Below are 20,000 nucleotides of genomic sequence, written 5' to 3'. Positions count from 1 at the left end.
CTCACAATTGCGAAAAAAAAAACCCTCAGTATTGTGAGATAAAGTCATAATTGCCTTTTATATAAATATATATACATACACACACATATATATATGTATGTGTATATATGTGTATATGTATGTGTATGTATGTGTATATATATATATATATATATATATATATATTTTTTTTTTTTTTTTTTTCTTCTTTATTCAGTGGTGGAAACGGGCTTCCTTAGAGGTGTGCTATTACTTTTTTTTATTTTGAAAAAGAGCATTTAGATTTTATATAGATGTATATTTGTTACTTAATGATTTTTTGCTAGTGTAAAAAAAAAAAAAAAAAAAAAAAAAAAAAAAACTGTCTAGATAAGAACCCAAGATATTTTTAGGACCGGAACAGCCTAAGCATTTACTGTAATCATTTACTCCCTCTCATATGTTGTTCCAACCCCATACAATTTTCTATCTACTGCAGAGCACAATGGAATATACTTTAAAAAAAAAAAAAAAAAAAAAGAAAAGGACTTCATTAACCTCATTGTATGTCCAAAAAGACACTGTGACATTTTTCAAAATATCCTAATTTATGTTCCAGAAGCAAGTAAGTAATACAGTGATGACAGCATATTCATTTTAGTTGAACTAATCCACCCAGAAATAAGAATACCACCCAGAACTTAGCAATCATGCAGTAAAAGCTGCTAAAAGCCGCTCAGAACACCCTAGGACATCATGTATATGGCAAGTCTTTGTAACGATAGGAGTAGCAACATTTGTGTATCCTGGAATTATAATTATGAGTGTTGAAATATAGGTAGGCTTTTTGTACAGTACGCCTACGTATTTGTGTGTGGATTTGGGTGCAGTATGTGTTTTTTGAAAGATGTGGATGTTATTGAGGGTCTATTTGTGTGTGTTTGCGTGTATGTGTACGTGCAATAAACATAGCACATGTTTCTGTCTTGCTGCTAACCCCTTGCTGTCCAGGACACAATGTGGGAGCCCTTCTAGTCTTTATCAGATTAACTCAAACCTAATTCTCATTTCACAGGAATAACCTTTGACCCTTCGCCTTTTTCCATCCCTCTCTCTGCTTCCAAGCACACAGCAACACTTCCAACAACCTTTAACTATCTTTCTCTCTTTCTCGCTTGCATTCAGATGCACAAAAGGGAGATATCTTACACCTACCTTTCTGTCTACATCTGTCTCTCTCTTAAAAACACACTGATGCTCATCCACATGCTTAACACACTCGCTGACGTACAGTAAATAAGCACACAATGACCCATTCAGCTTTGAAGAGGATGCCCAGTGCCATACAGAGCTCTGCCCCCTGTTGGCAGCACTTTGTACCTGCCAGTAACAGGTGTAGGATTCAATTAAGCAGCATGTTCTCAGCAGTGAGGCCAGACAGTTAGACGCCACGCCGGGAAGGCCTGGAGGAGCCCTGACTCTCACACAAACGCACACACACCTGACTACACGCAGTAGTGGATGTAGTACATTTGCCTCCTTCATTTGTAAATTCTGCCTTGGCCAAAGCTGCTTTTCACCCTCAGTTTTTCAGTCTCAAATATTGTCTATAAAGATTGTGAATAATTATTCATGAGTTTAATAATTCATATATCAGAGCATGGCCATCCTGCTCAGAGCGCTAAGGAGATTTATGACTACTGTGACAGCAGCATTGCCTCAGATGTTTCTTCTTAGTTTCAGAAAGAACATTTGAGACAATTAGTGTTTAGATATATGACATTAATGTGCAACACTTAGCTTAGAAATTTATTTTGTTCATGTTGAGATCATATATCAGAGTTTTTGATCGCAGACTTGGCTGTCTTTCCAGAGAAACATTTACTGCTCAGAGGGTTTTTTTTTTTTTTGCCTGAGAAGACTTAATTGAGTTCTCTGATTTATATCAACTTGTCTTGAATGTTTCTTCTAAAATTGGAAGCGGAGGTATTGAGAAATATTGGAGTTGATATTGAGTTCGTACCTGAGTGCTATATCTGATATTGCAGACATTGAAAAGTTTTATTTCTGAGAGTTTTTTTTTTATTTTTTCTAGTTCAGGAAACTGGCATAGGGATAGTTACAAAACTGTATGACTAATTTTCATCTGTAACAGTAAAGATATTTTTGAGAATTGTGTTTTTTTATTTTATGTATTTATTTAAACAGTAGAAGTTAAAGGTCACCAAAATATTTGGTTTCCATTATTTTATCTTTGTTCCACAGAAAAAAGAAGGTCATTTTCAGGTTTGGAGTGACATTAAATGACGACATTTTATAATGCTCATAATCTGATTACAATTACTTTTTTATGGATTACATGATTACATGTTATTCACACAATGAAAGTAAATATCTATTAAATTTTCCTTTCTAAAAATCCAGTTGTCTCAAACCATTTCGCCTTGACCATATTCACAATATAAAATGTAAATATGTAAGTGGATAATTTTATGATCCATGAAAAAGATCCCCAAAAAAGGATTTCCAAATGTGACCCTGGACCACAAAACCAGTCTTAAGTCACTGGGGTATATTTGTAGCAATAGCCAAAAATACATTGTATGGTTCAAAATTATAGATTTTTCTTTTACGCCAAAAATCATTAGGAAATTAAGTAAAGATCATGTTCCATGAAGATATTTTGTAATTTTCCTACTGTAAATATATCAAAACTTAATTTTTGATTAGTAATATGCTTTGCAAAGAACATAAAAATATGCTTTGCAAAGAACATAATTTGGAAAACAATTTTCTCAATATTTTGATTTTTTTTTTTTTTTGCACCCTCAGATTCCACATACTGAAATAGCTGCATCTCTGCCAAATATTGTTCTATCCTAACAAACCATACGTCGATGGAAAGCTTATTTATTCAGCTTTCAGATAATGTATAAAGCTCAATTTTGAAAAAATTGACACTTATGACTGGTTTTGTGGTCCAGGGTCACAAATGTTTTTGTCAGCCAGACCCCTCTGACATGAAATATTTATATGCAATATCTCTAAGGAAGTTAATATTTTAATCATTTAAACAAATTCTATGTCATTTAATGGCCATGCAGGTAAACAAATTAAATATTATTCTGTTTATAGTTCAAGGGTTTAAATGATTTATTTTACATTTTTTTGCAATTGCTTTCTAGGAGACACAAGTAAGACACAAGAGATGTTTATATCCTGAGGGTAGTTAAAGGAAACAGTAATAGCGACTTGAAACAAGTATAATTTGAATGAAAGATCTGTGCGTAGGTAAATATTTGAGTGATAAAAAGCTCATTAGCACTATGAATGGAAGCACACGGAAGCCTAGCCTGGTTGGGTTTGTTTAGTGTTTCATAGAGGTGGAGGTGCTAATTCACTTCTTACTCAGGGTTTAAAAACAGTAGGGAGTTGGTTTCAGTCCTGGGTAAGTGTGACTTACCAGGACATTGTTTTTGCAGTGAACACCACAAGGTATCGAGGTGAGAGCGGTTTAGTGACCTCAGCCTGTAGATTGACAAGGATAATTGCACACTGTATGCTGGCCATTTTTCCAATAGTTTGGTAGGATTGTGTTATAAAAATTCTTGTTTTAGAAAAAGTGTGAGCCAGGGCCCAGTACACGGTAGGGAACTGAGCTGCAAGAGAGCACAGGTCAGGTTTAATGAATTCTCCCAGGTCACACTGTGTGTGTGGGAGTGTGTTTCTGTGGACTGAAAAGTCCCTCACATATCCTATCTCGAGCCTCTGTAATTATCATATTCACTATAATAAGCCCTTCTTTACATCCCTAATAGCATCAGGAAAAAGAGAGCTCTAGTCTACAAAGACTTTGAGAGAGAGAGCCGTAGTCTTTATCTTAAATTAGGGCACGCTGAGCTGTTTGTGGACAGCAATCGCTTGAGCGCTGACAGTGAAGCTGGGGTCGGTGCAGCATGTGTGTGTGTTTGTGGGCGAGCTGCTTATATTGCTCTCCATGTAGTTGATCAGACACTTGGACGGGCTTCCGGGAGCTTTTCTAAGTGTAACCTAGATTACAGCCCCTTGCATTAATACTGCATAAAGAAAGCTTTAACCCTGTGACACGGTCTGGAGTTTTCAGCCCGGGGTGCGAGGCTCAAATGTTACTTCTCACGCTCTATAGGAACAACCCGTCCTAGCCTGTTCTGTTCAGCGAACATACGTGTGACTGTTTGGGGAAAGCGTGTGCTCGTGTGTGTGTCTGCTGGTGTGTTGAGTTTGTCCCAATTTCTTTTGAAACTCAGGGTGCTCGTTCTTTGTTTTATGGGTCACCCATATAGAACAGGTCAATACAGTGTGTTGCCATTCCTCTCAGGAAGGCACTGCCTCCCTGTTCTTAGATGAGTCTATTAATATTCTTTAGCTCAGAGATGGTGTTTGTCATTGTATGATGGGAGATTTGTTTATTTTACTTCGTCATTTTTCAGTGACAATTGGTATAAGTAGTCTAAATAAGTATGGAAGAGGATTGTGTCTGTACTTGAGTCTCTAATAACCAAACCTATAGAGAGAGAGTGAAATTTAGACCACTTTGCTACTTAAAGCAAGCTGGTTTATGCTGGTTAGTGCTAGCTTGAAGATAGACATAGTCATGCTGTTTAACCGCAGAATTTTGCTGGTGGTGTTGGATGACCATTGTGATCTTTCTGGTAAAGTTGATTAAACAAAATGGTTGAGCTAGTAAAGCAGGCCATACCATCTTAATGAAGTTCCAAGTGTAGTTTTGGGAGAGCCTAATCATTCAGTCCTGTCAATCATCATTACGAGCCTGTATAAGCAGCGCTCAGTGCACAGTCCCAGTGTCATTTCTTCCAGCACCCCTCCACCTCCCTAACTCTACCTCTCTTTCTATTATTTTCCTTCTTTGTAGTACGTAGGGTTGAACTCAGAGCTCAAGCCAAGCCTAGGGTTTGAGACTCCATTGAGGACTGCAAGCCGAGTTTGTTTACCATTAACCGTCAGGACTGGATGGGCAGGCAAACTATGCAAAATATGTTTTTTGTAACATGAAACTAATTACCATGCTTCAATAATCAGCTTCACCACGCAAGATTGAAGGCTGTTTATCATCTTGACCAGTATGGCCTACCAAAACTGACTGCTTTACCAAACCAGTGTTTCACAACCCTATTCTTGAAGGTACACCAACAGTACACATTTTCAAACTGTTCCTAATCAGTTCAACTCATCAGCTCTTTAGATATTCCAAGACCTGAAATGGATAAGTCAAATTAGAGAGACATCCAAAATATGTGCTGTTGGTCCACCTCTAGAAGAAGAGTTGGGAAAAGTTGATCTAAACTAGCCATGCAGTTTATCAGTTGGTGAGGCTATTCAAACAGCAAGATCTTTCTGGTGAATCCAACTGACTGAGACAGTAATGCTGGTCAGTTTAGTTTGAAAGCATAATGGGATCACTAGCACACCAGTACCATTTGCTGAGATTAGCATTCAAAAGATATGTTGGTGAAGTTATACTATTTTTCTCTGTAGGGCATTTCTAAGAAGAATTAGTACTTATTTCTTCTACTTTATTATGAAGGAATTTTACCGTTCCTTCAGGATGAAGACTTCACTTGATAGGTTCATAACTCATTTATCTTAACCTGAAGGGATTTCTATAGCTATCGACCAAATTATAACAATTATCTCTAATGTGGTGTTCATAGATGTGTGTCTCTGTGTGCTGGTGTATCATTTACTAATTACAAAAACCCTTTCAGTTTGCCGTCACTCACTTTTGGCGTATATGTGTGTGCATGTAGCAGCAGTAAGTACTGACTGTCTGGGACACACATAGCCTATGGCAGGAAAACCCCACTAGCTTATTCCCCTCCCGAGATGTCCTCACCATCCGCACATGCTCACAGCTGTCCCCTGTGACAGCATAGTGCTGATGATGTCTGCTTTCTCTTTCCATAGACACCTCCAGCTCCCTTTCCCCATACCCCCCAGCAGTAGATAGATTCTCTCAGGTCCCTATGCCCTCTCAGTCTGGGAGTGAGAAACTGCGTCAGCCAGCTAATTCACACCAATCCCAGGTGAACGACCTCCTTCAGAGTACAGAGATAGAGATTGGTGTGTGTATGAGTGTGTGTCTTGATCAAGTACTCCTAGCAGATAAAAGTTGAACACTGCAGTTGTTTTCGTACATGACTGGCATCCTAACATTCATCCTTATTCAACACCCAAACCACATTTTAACATTACAGCAGTGCTTTGTGGCGGAACAAATGCCAACTTTAAATAAAGACCCTGTCTCAAATGGCACACTTAATGTGGAGTTGTGGTATTGTGGCCCTCATGAGTTTCCTAGAGATAATAGGGTATCCCATTGGTCATTTTAAATTTCAAAAGGGTCATCATGAGTGCTCCCTTTGTGGTAGCTAGGTGCCCTCGATGCATACATTTGCAGAGCCTGCATGCGCTGGTGTGAACTTCCCAGTGGACTGTTACCCAACAGCCCATATGTTCATGAGTATACTCAAAGGAGGACAGCGGGGACCATTTGGGACAGGGCCGTTGATGTAAGAAAACCCTGCTGGAAATTCATTGCTGTGCCAGCAAAAGGTGGTCAAGCTGGTTTGTTGCAGAAATAAAATGTTCTACCACAGGGGTGCAAAATTCAGTTCCTGGAGGGCCACATCTCTGCAGAGTTTAGTTCCAACACCTCTCCAACAGGCATACAATGTTGTTTTCAAATAAGTCTGAAGAACTTGATTAGCTGGATCACATGCATTTAATTAGGGTTGAAGTTAAACACCAGGAACTGTTTTACACCCCATGTCTAATTTGCTTGTCTAAGATGGTCTTCAAAGTTGAAACCAGATCCATCAGTGGCATTTGCTGAAGCACTGTTTCCCAACTCTGGTCCTGGGCTACCCCTAACACTGCACATTTTGTAGGTCTCTGTAGTAATACACTGTATTCAGCTTATCAGCTTGTTAGCAGAGGGAGACTGTTGGGCATACTCCAGGACTAGAGTTGGAAAACACTGTGCTGAACATCTAGACCAGTTTCGACCAGCTAACTTGGTCCAGCTTGAACAATTTGAAATCAGTTAGCAACAAAACCTGGTTTCCCTGCTGGTTTGTGGAACAGTGTAACTGGCTGGATGCAATTCCAAGGTGGTTTACCAGCTCTGACCATCTTGACCAAGATGCTTGGAACCAGACACACTCTCTCAGACCAGGGAATGACCATAAATGATCAATAAATCTAGGAACAATATAAAATCATCTAGCATCAGAAGCTGGTGATTTTCCAGCAGGGAAGTTGACGTGGGGCAGGGTTTATAAAATTATTCCCAGCAATATATGAGCACCAGCAGCCAGGATTGTGTCATCTCCCCTCACCAGCCTGTAGTCCAGTGTGCAGATACTTGACTAATGAACATTAACACTCTTTCATTAGAAGAATGGTCATTTATCTCATGTCCTCTCTCCCATTTCTCTCTCCCTCTCTCTTCCTCTTTCTTGCTGCCTCATTCTCTTTCACATTATCGTCCCTCATGGCCTCTCACCAATTCCCCTTCTTTATTTATCCTCCATTTCTCCATTTGTCTTCCCATCAAATTTCTTCTCTTTTTAATCCTATCACATCATCATTCTGTGCATTCTTGCTGTCCCCTCCTTGTTATTTCATATCTCCCTCTCTTTCTCTTTCTTTCTATCTCTATCTCTCTCTCTCTCTCTATCTCTCTCTATCTCTCTCTCTCTCTCCCACATCTCCAGTCTTTGTATGTCCTGGGACTCTATTAAGGGTGCAGGCAGCAAGTTTGCTGCAGGAGGCGGAGCATCAGTCGGGGGCATGGTGTAAGGATCCCCTTCAGTCTGGTGACCGTCTTTACGTCATGCCCTGGACTCCGTACCGCACAGACATGCTGTACGAGTATGCTTCATGGGAAGACTTCAAGCAGAATCGAGCCACGACCACTTACAAGTGAGTGAGGACCACAGCTTGGGCCTAGAACCAGTAACCATCCCTGTGCACAATCTACAAAATTATTTTTTTTGTACGATTCTTGAATTTTTAGCAAATGTTCTTGAGGTTCTTTTTATATATTAAATTAAACATACTGAGCATACTGATTCTAGGTATCATTCCTTGGCAGTTAAATAAGAGTGTAGAATTCTGATTTAGTTTCAGGTCATAATGTTTCTAAAGTGTAGCAGAAATTGTTGAGACTTACATTAATAGCAAGTCATCTCAAGTACCACACTCTTCTCCCACAGGCTGCCAAATCGTGTGGATGGAACAGGTTTTGTCGTGTATGATGGTGCTGTTTTTTACAACAAGGAACGCACACGCAACATTGTGAAATACGACTTGCGCACACGTATCAAGAGTGGAGAAGCCATAGTCAATAATGCCAACTATCATGACACCTCACCGTACCGCTGGGGGGGCAAGTCTGATATTGACCTTGCGGTGGATGAAAACGGTTTATGGGTCATCTACGCTACCGAGGCCAACAATGGACGACTGGTGGTCAGCCAGGTCAGTGCCACTGAACAGTGCAATTTAAAGCTATTGGATTTCAGCTGAGATTGGATTGGAACTTTGGTTACATTTTAAGGATCTCCATTTTCCAGAACTGTGGAGTAATCAAGTTATTGTGTTGTATCATATGAGCACAATCGAAATCCAAACCCTTTTCTCTCGCTATCTTTCAGGTTAACCCCTACACCCTGCGCTTCGAGGGAACCTGGGAGACTAGCTTTGATAAGCGACTGGCGTCCAATGCTTTCATGGCGTGTGGTGTTCTATATGCCGTCCGCTCTGTTTATCAGGATGACGACAGCGAAGCGGGTGGAGATCTGGTGCTGTATGCATACAACACCAACCGGGCACGGGAGGAGCCCGTCCACATCCCTTTCCCTAACCCCTACCAGTATGTGTCCTCTGTGGACTACAACCCACGAGACAATCAACTTTATGTCTGGAATAACTACAATGTGCTGCGCTACCCCCTAGAGTTTGGCCCACCGGATCCCACTGTTGGTAAGTGACAGAGAATGAGCGAGATCAGTGGGAGGCGGAGGCTGACAGACAGTTTGATCTGTTAAGTGTCAACGTTCTGTTAGTGTTCCCCTCTGTGTCTTCAATACATTGTCTTTATGGTTTAATTAGCTGTGGTCATTAGCGTTTTGTCAGATCAGAAAAAGATTTCTAATCAATTATTCATTCTCATCTTCTTGCCATGAACATTCTCTGTCTGTCTGTCTCTCTCTCTCTCACTTTCTCCTCCTGTATTTTGCTCTATCTAGTTCTCAGGGGGACTGTGGGAATGTATAGTCATGCATTAAAGACTAGCAAATGCTCCTGCTGCTTTAGTTATCTCCTTACCAACTTTCTCATATTCCTTTTGCAAGACACATCAAACGTTTAGGTTTTCCTTTCTTCTATTTTGTCCTCTTTTTTTCATCTTCGTCAAACATCCGCCAACATTCTCGCTGACTCTGTAGGTGTTCTGAATCTGCTTCTCTGCCTTTTACGCTCTAGTTGCCTGGTTTCAATTTTCTTTGCATTCCCGTCTGTCCTCTTGCTCTCAGGTCCACTCGTCACCACCCAGATGAGCAGCAGCACCACCACCGCAGCAAGACCTGTCACTTCCAGCTCCATCCCCTCAACCATGCGACCTCTGCCCCCAACCGCACACCCGATAGGGGCAATCAACAAGGCACCGGACCTGCGACCTATCACCGCCACCGTGCCTGTGACTCGCAGACCCCTGCGTGTTCCACCACAGGGCCCTGAGCTCCAGGTGTGCGAAGCCAGAGTTGCCCGAGGGGTGCAGTGGCCTGCCACCCAGAGGGGGGAGACTGTAGACAGGCCGTGCCCTAAAGGATCACTGGGTGAGTGGCGATGGTTGGGGTGATTGTTTAAAGGGTTACTCCACCCCAAAATGAAAATTTTGTCATTAATCACTTACCCTCATGTCGTTCCAAACCCGTAAAAACTTTGTTCTGGATGTTTTGGATGAAAACCGGGAGGTTTGTGACTGTCCAACTGACTGCCAAGTAAATAACACTATCAAGGTACAGAAAAGTATGAAGGACGTCGTCAAAATAGCCCAACTGCCATTAGTGGTTTAACCATAGTTTTACGAAGCTATGCAGTTTGCGTCCAGCTGATACTCTCCAAAATGGTGCTACAGTGATGCGGAGGAGACAAATTGTTGAATAAAGTCGTTAGTTTCGTTTTCTTCCATACAAAAAGTTTTCTTCGCTTCGTAAAATTATGGTTGAACCACTGATGGCAGATGGACTATTTTGAAGATGTCTTTCATAGTTTTCTGGGCCTTGACAGCGTTATTTACTTGGCAGTCAATGGGACAGTCACAAACCTTCCAGTTTTCATCCAAAATATCTTTCATCTCTTCATTCCGAAGATGAACAAAGCTTTTATGGGTTTGGAACGACGTGAGGGTACATGATTAATGACAAAATTGGAGTAACCCTTTAATGAAAGGTGATTTTTATGGACACTTTGAAATGATGATTTTGACTTGAGAAAGTAATCACTTGATGTGAAATACTCAAGGTAACAGTATATATCACAATAGTTATTATTGCCGGAAATTCAATTCAGTTTTTTTTTTCCTGTCAACTGATGGCTGCACAGATATCTACCGGGGTGTAAACATTATAGCAAATTGTGTCAGTGCTGCTTGACATTTTAGTGTGTTGCGCTTGATTACAACATGATGTATTGGCAGAAGGAATCACAACTTTACAGGAAGAAGGCTGCGTGATGTTTATGACATAAAGGTCACACAATGTTTGTTGAGACAGCTTTTCACAGAATTGTGTGTTGTGTTTGGTCTACCTGTGCTGTGTATGCCACTGGGTTCATGTACACATTTATGTGTATACGCCCATTTCTTTGTGTGGAGAGCTTACTTCCTTTGCCTCCTCATCTCTATATTCTCTCCAGCTGGCAGATCCTCTTGGGAGTCAAAGATAAAAGGCAGTCCTTTGTAAATGAAGGAGTGAACTTCAAACTCAGCATGGGTTAGCCCTGCAAAACTGGCGAATTAGAAAATGAGCCGCTAGACAGTCTACAGACGACAACATACCCCCCTCTTCATACAAGCATTGCATCAAATGCTTCTTTCTTGTCGTGGGAGAAAAGCGTTTCCTCCCTCTGTTAGCATCTCTCTCTCCCAGCCACCGACAAAACGCTGTCTTTCTTCTGTCACCTTTTTTCCGTCACTGAAATGACAGACAAGTTAAATTAGCAGTGGCTTTAATTGGTGAATCCTGGCAGATCCTTCAAAGCCAATCTATTGTGGATGAAGGAGTGGAGAGGAGAGAAAAGCAGACGGCAGCTGAGAGAGAGAGAGCGTGAAGGAAGGAAATCTCCCGGTGGCTCTGATCTCGCTGTAGCTGCTGTAGTGCTGCTTCACTCCTCTATAGCTCTTCCCCTCTCTCTGTCACTCTTTCTCCCTCTCTTCTTTGGAGCTATTTGTGTTGTGGTTGCTGAAAAGGCCTGCCGTTTGTTTGATCCCAGCATGCTGTCCTCTCTGTGAACTCAGCTAACTAAACAGCCCAACTTAACTGAAAATGAGGAGTGGCAGAAGGTGTCTCCCTCGAGGTGTTTTCTCAGCGTTCAGAGGCGCTGATGGGATGGCCATGCCTGGTGTGTGATCTTACACAAGTGTGTGCAAGAGTGTGCGATGGCGTTCATGTGTCAGCAAACTCATTTCCACAGAAAAAAAGTGTTTTCGGTGGAAGGAGTTATTTATTTTTTATTCTCTAGCACTGAGTTGAAAATAAGCTCCGTTAGTTGGTTTTTGGTATATTTGCTATGAATTTATGTTTGTGTACTTGTGTTTGTATATATCAGAAATGTTTTTTTTCCCTGTCTCCAAGGAGGTAAGGGAGACAGTGCCTCCACAGAAAATCCAAATCAGAAAAAAATAAACAGAATAAAAATGGAACATATTGTACTGCAGAATTTTGCATATTATTATAGATACTATTTATTATTTATTTTATAGATAAAATCCACAACAAAAAATCAGTAATCAGTAACACAATAAGGTGTCATTTTTTAAAATTGGTTCATGTATTATTTAACATGAATGAACAATGAACAAAAATACTGTTCATTCTTAGTCCATGTTAATTAATGTAGTTGTTATGTAAGTGTTACCATAAAATCATTATATAATTTGATATGTATATGAGCTATGAAATATATGTGATAAGCTGTTTGTTTTATTTTAACAAATAATTAATTAACTGTTTTTTTAAATACTACATCGGTCTAAAGTTTTGTCAACTCTTTCTTTATTTTTTTTATGAAAATAGTGAAACTTATATAAAAATCTTGAAAACTGTGAAATACAGAAATGGGGGCATGGGAATTATGTAGTGCCCCAAAAAAAGGGGAAATAAATCAGGACTGTCTTAATTTGTGCTTCTTCAGTGTCGCCTCACTTCGCCTTGATTACAGCATTAGTTATTCTCAACCACCTTAATGAGGTGCATCCTGGGATGGTTCTTAAAGAGTATTGAAATTTACAGGTACTCTGGACATTTGTTCGTTATTTTATTATTATTATTATTTTCGTTATTTCGTATATTAACTTGCCACTGTAACTTATACAAAATATATATATATATATATATATATATATATATAATATTTATTATATATAAGTATTTAAATAAAGATTTGTAAAGATTTATAAGTAGACCCATTTAAATAAAAAAAAAAATAGTCTGACAAGATGTATTTGTAGAGCCAATGCTGACTGGTAGTATGTGTGTGTATATAATAGTGTAGTCAAGACCAACTAAACCGAGACCAAGTCAAGACCAAGACCAGAGAGTGCTGAGATTAAGACAAGTCCAAGATTATTAGGGGTTGAGACCAAAACCAAGGCAGGGCATAAACAAGTTAAGACCAAGACCAAACCAGAACTTTCCAAATTTATCTGAAATATTCACATTTACTGTCTGTGAATGTCTGATATATATTATTATTATTATTTAATTATTTTTTTAATATGATGAAAAAATAAAATAATACTTTTAAATATGAAAATAAATCCATCAGTAGGCTATGTGGTGGGAAAATCACTGTGAGTGAGTCACGGAATCATTTATTCAAACGATTTGTTCAAAGCAGGTGAATCTTTTTGTAATAAAACACCAATGAGTGTTCTTCGAAATGGGTTTGTTTGGAACTGTTTTTGTTGCAAAAAGAACAAAAATTGGTGTTTAAAATCGCAGTTCAAATGTTTGTTGAACATTTGTATAAAATCAATATCATGCTTGCAATTGTGCTCGTATTTGTGAAAATGATTCTCTTGCTCTTGTGATATTGCTCAGTTATATTTTCATTATATTATACTGTATATTATAAAAAAAAAAGATCTCATACAGATACTTTTTAGCAATCATGTCTTGAAATTTTGGGGTAGTTGTATGAAATTTAGTGATTTTTTTTTTTTTTTTTTTTGACGCAATTCCTTATTAAATTCTGAACCGCCAGTTTTACATACAATCACATTAATGACGATAACAAATAAATCAGACAATGCACCAGCAATTTAGTGATATTCAGGTACACGCTTAAAAATGAAGGTGCTTCACGATGCCATAGAAGAACATTTTTGTCTAAATGGTTCCATAAAGAACCTTTAACATCTGAATTTAACCATTCTGTTTTACAAAAGGTTCTTTGTGGCGAAAGAAGGTTCTTCAGATTATAAAAAGATAAGGAAGAGATGGTTCTTTAAAGAACCTTTGACTGGATGGTTATTTGTGGAACCCGAAAATGGTTCTTCTATGGCATCACTGCAAAAAACCTTTTAAAGCACCTTTATTTTTAAGAGTGTAGTTGTGGTGTTGACAGTTCTTGAAATAAAATCTCGAGTCCTCCTAGTCTGAGACCAAGACAAGGCAGGGAAAAAATGTGGTTGAGACCGAGACCATCAAAAAATGGTCTCCAGACCGATCTCAACACCAAAACTTGTCTTTAGTACTACAACTCTATATAATATAAAACATTTTAAAACCCAAAGGTCACTCTCCCTCTCCGTCTTCTGTTTTCAGGAATCGCGTCCTTTCAGTGTCTGTCCTCTCCTGTGCTGTGGAATCCTCGTGGCCCTGATCTAAGTAACTGCACCTCGCCATGGGTCAACCAGGTGGCCCAGAAGGTGAGGTCACTAAAAAGTTGCTTTTTACTTATTCTGACCCCTCGTTCCCTGTCCTGCTCTGTCTGCTACCTCAGCTATTATCATTCCGGCCTCAGCTCACATTACCGCACACAGGTCATTCTTTTGACATGATTTGGAACAAAATCTCTCTATTCTATCTATTTCTAAGAGAGAGTTTAAAAGCATCTCGGGTGAAAGTCGCACTGAACTTGCGCATCAAGGACTGTTTGTTCTGATTTTCACATATTACAAAACTTTCATTTGGCAAAGCAGTTTTTAGGCATCATATCACATTTTGGGGGCATTTCTTCATACTGACGTTGGATTTTTGCGTCACAAAAACAGTTAAAATTTCAGACTAAACATTTTTTAGTCACCCTCTTTTTAATCCTTCAAAATAAGTGGACTTCTGTGACTTTAAGACTTTTATATAAACTTTGTCTTTGCTTATGAAATTCTCCATTTTTTTTTTTTTTTTTTTTTTTTTTTTTTTTTACTGATGCCTAATATAGTTTGCAATTCCCTTTATTCCAATAACAGACTCAATAACATTGTGACATGCAGATTCACAACACACTCCAGCTCAGACTGGAATGATCAGAGATTGTTAAAAATAAACCTTAAAAAAAGCCTCCTTCATAACAACTTTGGAAAGAATATGCAGAGTAAGGTTATGATCCTTAACCAGTGCTGGGTGGATTACTTACAAATTGTAGTCTGTTACTAATTCCCAAATTACATGGCAGAACTTGTAATTAGTAATGCAATCCATTACATTACACATTTTAGAAAATATAATCAGACTACAATGTCACACCAACAGAGGCCGCTTCCTAATTTTAAAATAAAAACAAAATAAATATTTTTTTGTTTACCTGCTTATCATGTGATGTGAAAGAACTGTGAACATGCTTGAACAGCTCTGTCCTTAACTATATACTTAATTAAATTTCGAACAAAAACATAATTAAAATAAAATTTAAATTGTGTATCAGATGAAAAACTTAAATTAAATGGCAGGCAGTTAACTGAAATAAGTTTAAGTAAAAGCACTAAAATTACTAACTGGAAATGAAAATTAAAACTGGAAAAAAAAAAACTGAAAAGCAAAAAATGTAAACTAAAATTAAATATATCATAGAAATATAACAATAAATTTGAATTAAAAATATAATAAAAATTGTAGTAGTAGTATCATCCTGCAGTCATTAGCAAACTGCCGCTAACCGTGTTTGTTTATTAGTTCCATACACTTTATGCAGTTTTGATATAAATGTGGTTGTCACTATTGTAAATTACTGTTTCTTTACAAAACATAATTAAGGACTCAAAAGAGAAATGTCAACTGTAAATGGCCTAAGTAAATAAATGGCATTCTTCAAAGGTTAACATTTTTTTTTTTTTTTAATTCTCTTTAAATTAAAATGTTGGGTAAGAGAGTTGGTAGTAATGTTTTTTGTTTGTTTGTTTTTTTTTTTTGTTTTTTTTTTTGACTATATAAAAAAACAAAAACATTGTTTTTTGAACACCACAAAGAGTGGATACACCATAGCATACTTTGATGTACCTTTGAGTACCTTTTCTGTTTCTTATTTCCTTTGCTTTTTTCTAAACGTTAAGTGACACATTTGCTTCAGGGCAATTACAGGCTATGTGTCTGCTTTCAAATCAAGTGAGTAATTTTATCATGTTTCACGCTTGCATTTTTCCCTTTTGTTTTTTTTGTAATAGCTTGATTTAGAGAGTCATTAAAGATTTGCTGTCTTTTGTCTGTGCGTCTAGCAGCATAAACCCAGAAACCCCCAGCTCACACCCCCACAGCGCACGGCAGGGGATTGAGCTTTAGAGACCAGACTGTGTGTGTGTGTGTGTGTATTCACTGTGTAGATAAAAAGCGGAGAGAACGCTGCAAACATCGCCGCTGAGCTGGTGAACCACACGCAGGGCCGCATTCACGCCGGTGATGTCAGTTCCTCTGTCAGACTCATCGAGCAGCTATTGGATATATTAGACGCACAGCTGCAAGCACTCAGACCCGGGAATAAGGAATCAGCAGCCAGGAACTACAATAAGGTGACACATGCACGCAAACGCGCACTCACACACATTTGCCCTTTAAAGAAATCCTTCGTGTTTTTGTTTGCTGCTACATCAGTGTGCACAGGAATACCCTCTACACTCACAGCCTTGACATGAATCACATGAATGCAGGGGTTGCATATGTCTATTTTTCTGAGCGGTTGCATCCCCCCTCCCCCACCCCCAACCCTTTAATGTATTAGTAGCAAATTTTTTGAGATGTTACAAATGGAAAACAAAAATATATAGCTGCAAGCTGTGATTACCAGGGATCAAGTGTTTTAAGGCATTTAAGCACATATAAAAAGGCTTGCTACATTATGTTTCATTATGTTTCGTGAAGTTTTGAGTTTTCCTTTAGGCTTTGCAGGATTTTGGGTAAATTCGGACAGACCCCTTTTCTAAATGACCCCGTTATAGCTTACCAAAGGGTAAATTGTAGAGAGTCCAGAGAATTGCACTGCTGTGTTTTTTTCTAGATTGAGCAAAAAAATAATTCTAGTTCGCAAAAGTAGTTTTTTTTACATATTCTAAATCATTTAATTAACAGCAGTGGTTCTAGAGGCAAAGTTGTCCGGAATGAGGAGTTCTGTCATATGATATGAATATCGCATGTATGTGCGAAAAACTGTGCAATGCACTATCATTTACGCCCTCAAAAAATGCAGTTTTGCTCCCCATTGGCCAATTTCTTCCAAATTTCTCACAGACTTTTGATGCCATGAGCCAAACAGGCCCACTGAGTTTCATTCCGATCAGCCTCTGTTAACCTTGTCTAATAGGTGCTTAAACTTCATTGGTTAAAGGTGGCCATGGTTTTTTGAGATACGCAAATGTCCTTATAGACACTTGTGGCACTTTGGACCAAGACCGTGCACAGCGATTTTCATGTTGATAGGATAAATGGTTGCGTAGGTATAGCCATTTTTATGTTTTTTCCCCTCTTACAGTGCCACCAAGTGTCCAAGTTCCGCGATTTTTGTCCTGTGGCCTCAGATTGAGCTTTTACATAAGTGTTCTGAGTTTGGCCAAGATATCTCATTCCGTTCAGGAGTTTTAGGCATTTTACTAAAAGTGGCCCTGCCCCTTTCAAACGTTTTGGCGTCCCTTTGCGACGGTGAGTTGAAAGTTGGACTTTTTTGATAATTATTGATTGAAAATCTTTCTTTACTGGTTTGGTTCCGATCGGGTGAAAACTCTAGGACTAGTTCGTAAAAGTAGGTTTTGCAAAAAATCCGAAATACCCGAAAATTTAGCCTGCGACTGACGGTTTAGGATTTTTGAACAATTTCGTACTTTTGATCGCTGTAGCGCCCCCGTCAGGCCGATTGGGGCGAGCCTTGGTGGTGATGTCGGTGGTGTAAGTACTACCACCCCTCCAAGTTTCAAGTATCTACAACTTACGGTTTGGTCTGCACAATCAGTTTTACGTGGAGATTGCTGATCCGTTACCATTCTAACAATTACAACAACCTAAATGTATATCCGCCTTATTTTTTCCTTAAGAGTGGGCGTGGCCATTTGTAAATTTAATGGTTCTGGCTTCTGGTGAATCTGAACTTGACAGCTAGCAATCGTCATGAATTTTTGATGGATGGAAAAGAGCTTGCTAATTTCTACGAGAACTTTTAATGCCATTTTTTAAGTATGGAAATTAATTATAATAGATGCATATTACCAATTGGCTCAAAATCAGTTTAAACGGACAAGACACTTCTGCATGTATGTGTGTGTATCTGAAAGCTGTTTTGATTGTGTCTTGCAGTGGCAGAAGAGAGAGAGGACCTGCCGGGCTTATGTTCAGGTATTGTGCAGCGTTATCTGTATGAGTTCACAGACACACTTCACCTCTCGCATCTCTTTCTTATCCTCCGTGTCACTGCGCACATATACCAACACTTGATTCCTATCCCGCACTCGACTTTGAGCATTTTTTGACAACACGTTCTAGGAAGCCTGTATATAAAATGCATTAGAAAGATATTAAAATACAGTTAGAATTTCCTTATAATACATCTAAGCTGTTCAGCGCTGGTCCTAAAGGGCTACTGCACTAAAATACTGCAAAGAAACAATAAAATATGTACAGTAGGTTTGGATAATACTTCTATTTTGTGCCACAATGTTAAAAAAACTATGATTTGCTGCTTTCAAGTTGGTTGTAGGTGGTATTATTTCTCATTCTTGAGAAAATTAGAATTTTTTGGCCAAATTTCTATTTATAAAAAAATCATGAAAATAAAAAAGTCAGTTATAGTAATAATAATAAATGTTTTTAAATGTTAAATCAGCATATTAGAAACATTTCTGAAGGAATCATGTGATGCTGAAGCCTGGTGTAATAAACTTTCCGTCACAAAATTAAATTACTGTACATTTTAAATGTATATTAAAATAAAAACTCTCGTTTTGATTTTATGAGGTCTTTTAACATAGTACCATGAAGTATTATATTATATTGGTGGTTACTTTTAATGAAAAGATATAATGCATTACAGTATGGCATTATGACTGCATTCATAATGCATAACATATACAGGCGTCATAGAAAGTGCCATCCATATTTTTTATTGCATATGCCTACCTCAGATGAATTTTAACTGCAGCTGGGTTGTTGTGCGTCTGTTGTGTGTGTGAGAGAGAGAGAAAGAGAGAGACTTCTAGCGATGATGATACTGTACATCTTGCCCAAGGCTTTCTTTTAGCGCTCTTGTCATTTGTAATGGCCTGTAAGATGTTGCTCCTTAGTTGAAATGTAATTCAGCCGTTACGTAAGATTCACAGATGTGACATTCACAGAGAGTCGTATTTGATCATCTTTGATGTCAAGTGTAATTATAATGAAGTGTAAGTGTATGTTTGTTTGTGTGTGTGTGCGTGTGCAGGCGGTTGTGCAGACTGTAGATAATCTTTTGCGTGCTGAGGCTTTGGAGTCATGGCAGGACATGAACAGTACAGAGCAGGCGCACACCGCCACCATGCTGCTGGACGTCATGGAGAAAGGAGCCTTCCTGTTGGCCAATAACATGTACAATAATCACTTCTCAGACCACGCTGCCAATGTTGGTGAGTTTGTGAGAAGAGCTGTTTTGAATTCTCCACAGAACTTTTAAGTGTTCTTAAAAGAACCATCTTGTTTCATGGATTTTAAAGGTGCTGCACTGAACCATTCACTCTAAAAAAGGCTGGGTTAAAAATAACTTAAATATGGACAAACAAGTTATAGGAATGTTTTGACCCAGCGGTTGGGTTAAATGTTTGACCAACCTGCTAGGCAGTTTTCTTTAATTCAACTATTGTTAAAAAATGTACTATATGGCTGGGTAAAAATGAACCCAAAAATCAGACACTTTATTACTATAGGCATCAGTAATAGTCAAAAGGTTAACATTTATTAATAAGCAATTTAATTTAAAACATATTAATAAATGTTAATTTCCATCCTATTTTGGATTCATTTTAAGCAAGAAATGTAGTCATTATTAAACAATAATTGCGTTAAATAAAACTGCCCAGCAGGGTTGGGTTAAACATTTAACCCAGCCGCTTGGTCAAAACAACCCAGTCGCTGGGTTTGTCCATATTTCACCAAACTTGGAAGTGTAGATGCTAATAAAAATAAACTCTTTACAATTAGGTGTCATTTGTTAACATTAGTTAATGTTATAACTAACATATCCGAACAATGAACAATATGTATTACACTGCTTATTAATCTTTGTTAATGTTAGCGAATCTTTGTTAATTT

General features: G+C 38.4%; 1 protein-coding gene across 1 annotated transcript in view; it reads left to right on the top strand.

Annotated features, from left to right (window-relative positions):
* The window catches only part of adgrl1a (adhesion G protein-coupled receptor L1a), a 205,031-nt gene that overhangs the window by 150,822 nt on the left and 34,209 nt on the right, over positions 1-20,000 (top strand). The window contains exons 5-12 of the mRNA XM_051106077.1: positions 7,734-7,941; positions 8,235-8,499; positions 8,676-9,003; positions 9,555-9,857; positions 14,070-14,173; positions 16,061-16,246; positions 18,018-18,056; positions 19,138-19,318. Coding sequence (XP_050962034.1) covers positions 7,734-7,941; positions 8,235-8,499; positions 8,676-9,003; positions 9,555-9,857; positions 14,070-14,173; positions 16,061-16,246; positions 18,018-18,056; positions 19,138-19,318 — 1,614 coding nt within the window. The remainder of the gene's footprint in view (positions 1-7,733; positions 7,942-8,234; positions 8,500-8,675; positions 9,004-9,554; positions 9,858-14,069; positions 14,174-16,060; positions 16,247-18,017; positions 18,057-19,137; positions 19,319-20,000) is intronic.

Source organism: Labeo rohita, chromosome 3 (genome assembly GCF_022985175.1).
Source record: "Labeo rohita strain BAU-BD-2019 chromosome 3, IGBB_LRoh.1.0, whole genome shotgun sequence".
NCBI lineage: Eukaryota > Metazoa > Chordata > Actinopteri > Cypriniformes > Cyprinidae > Labeo > Labeo rohita.
This window is presented reverse-complemented; position numbering and strand designations above follow the sequence as displayed.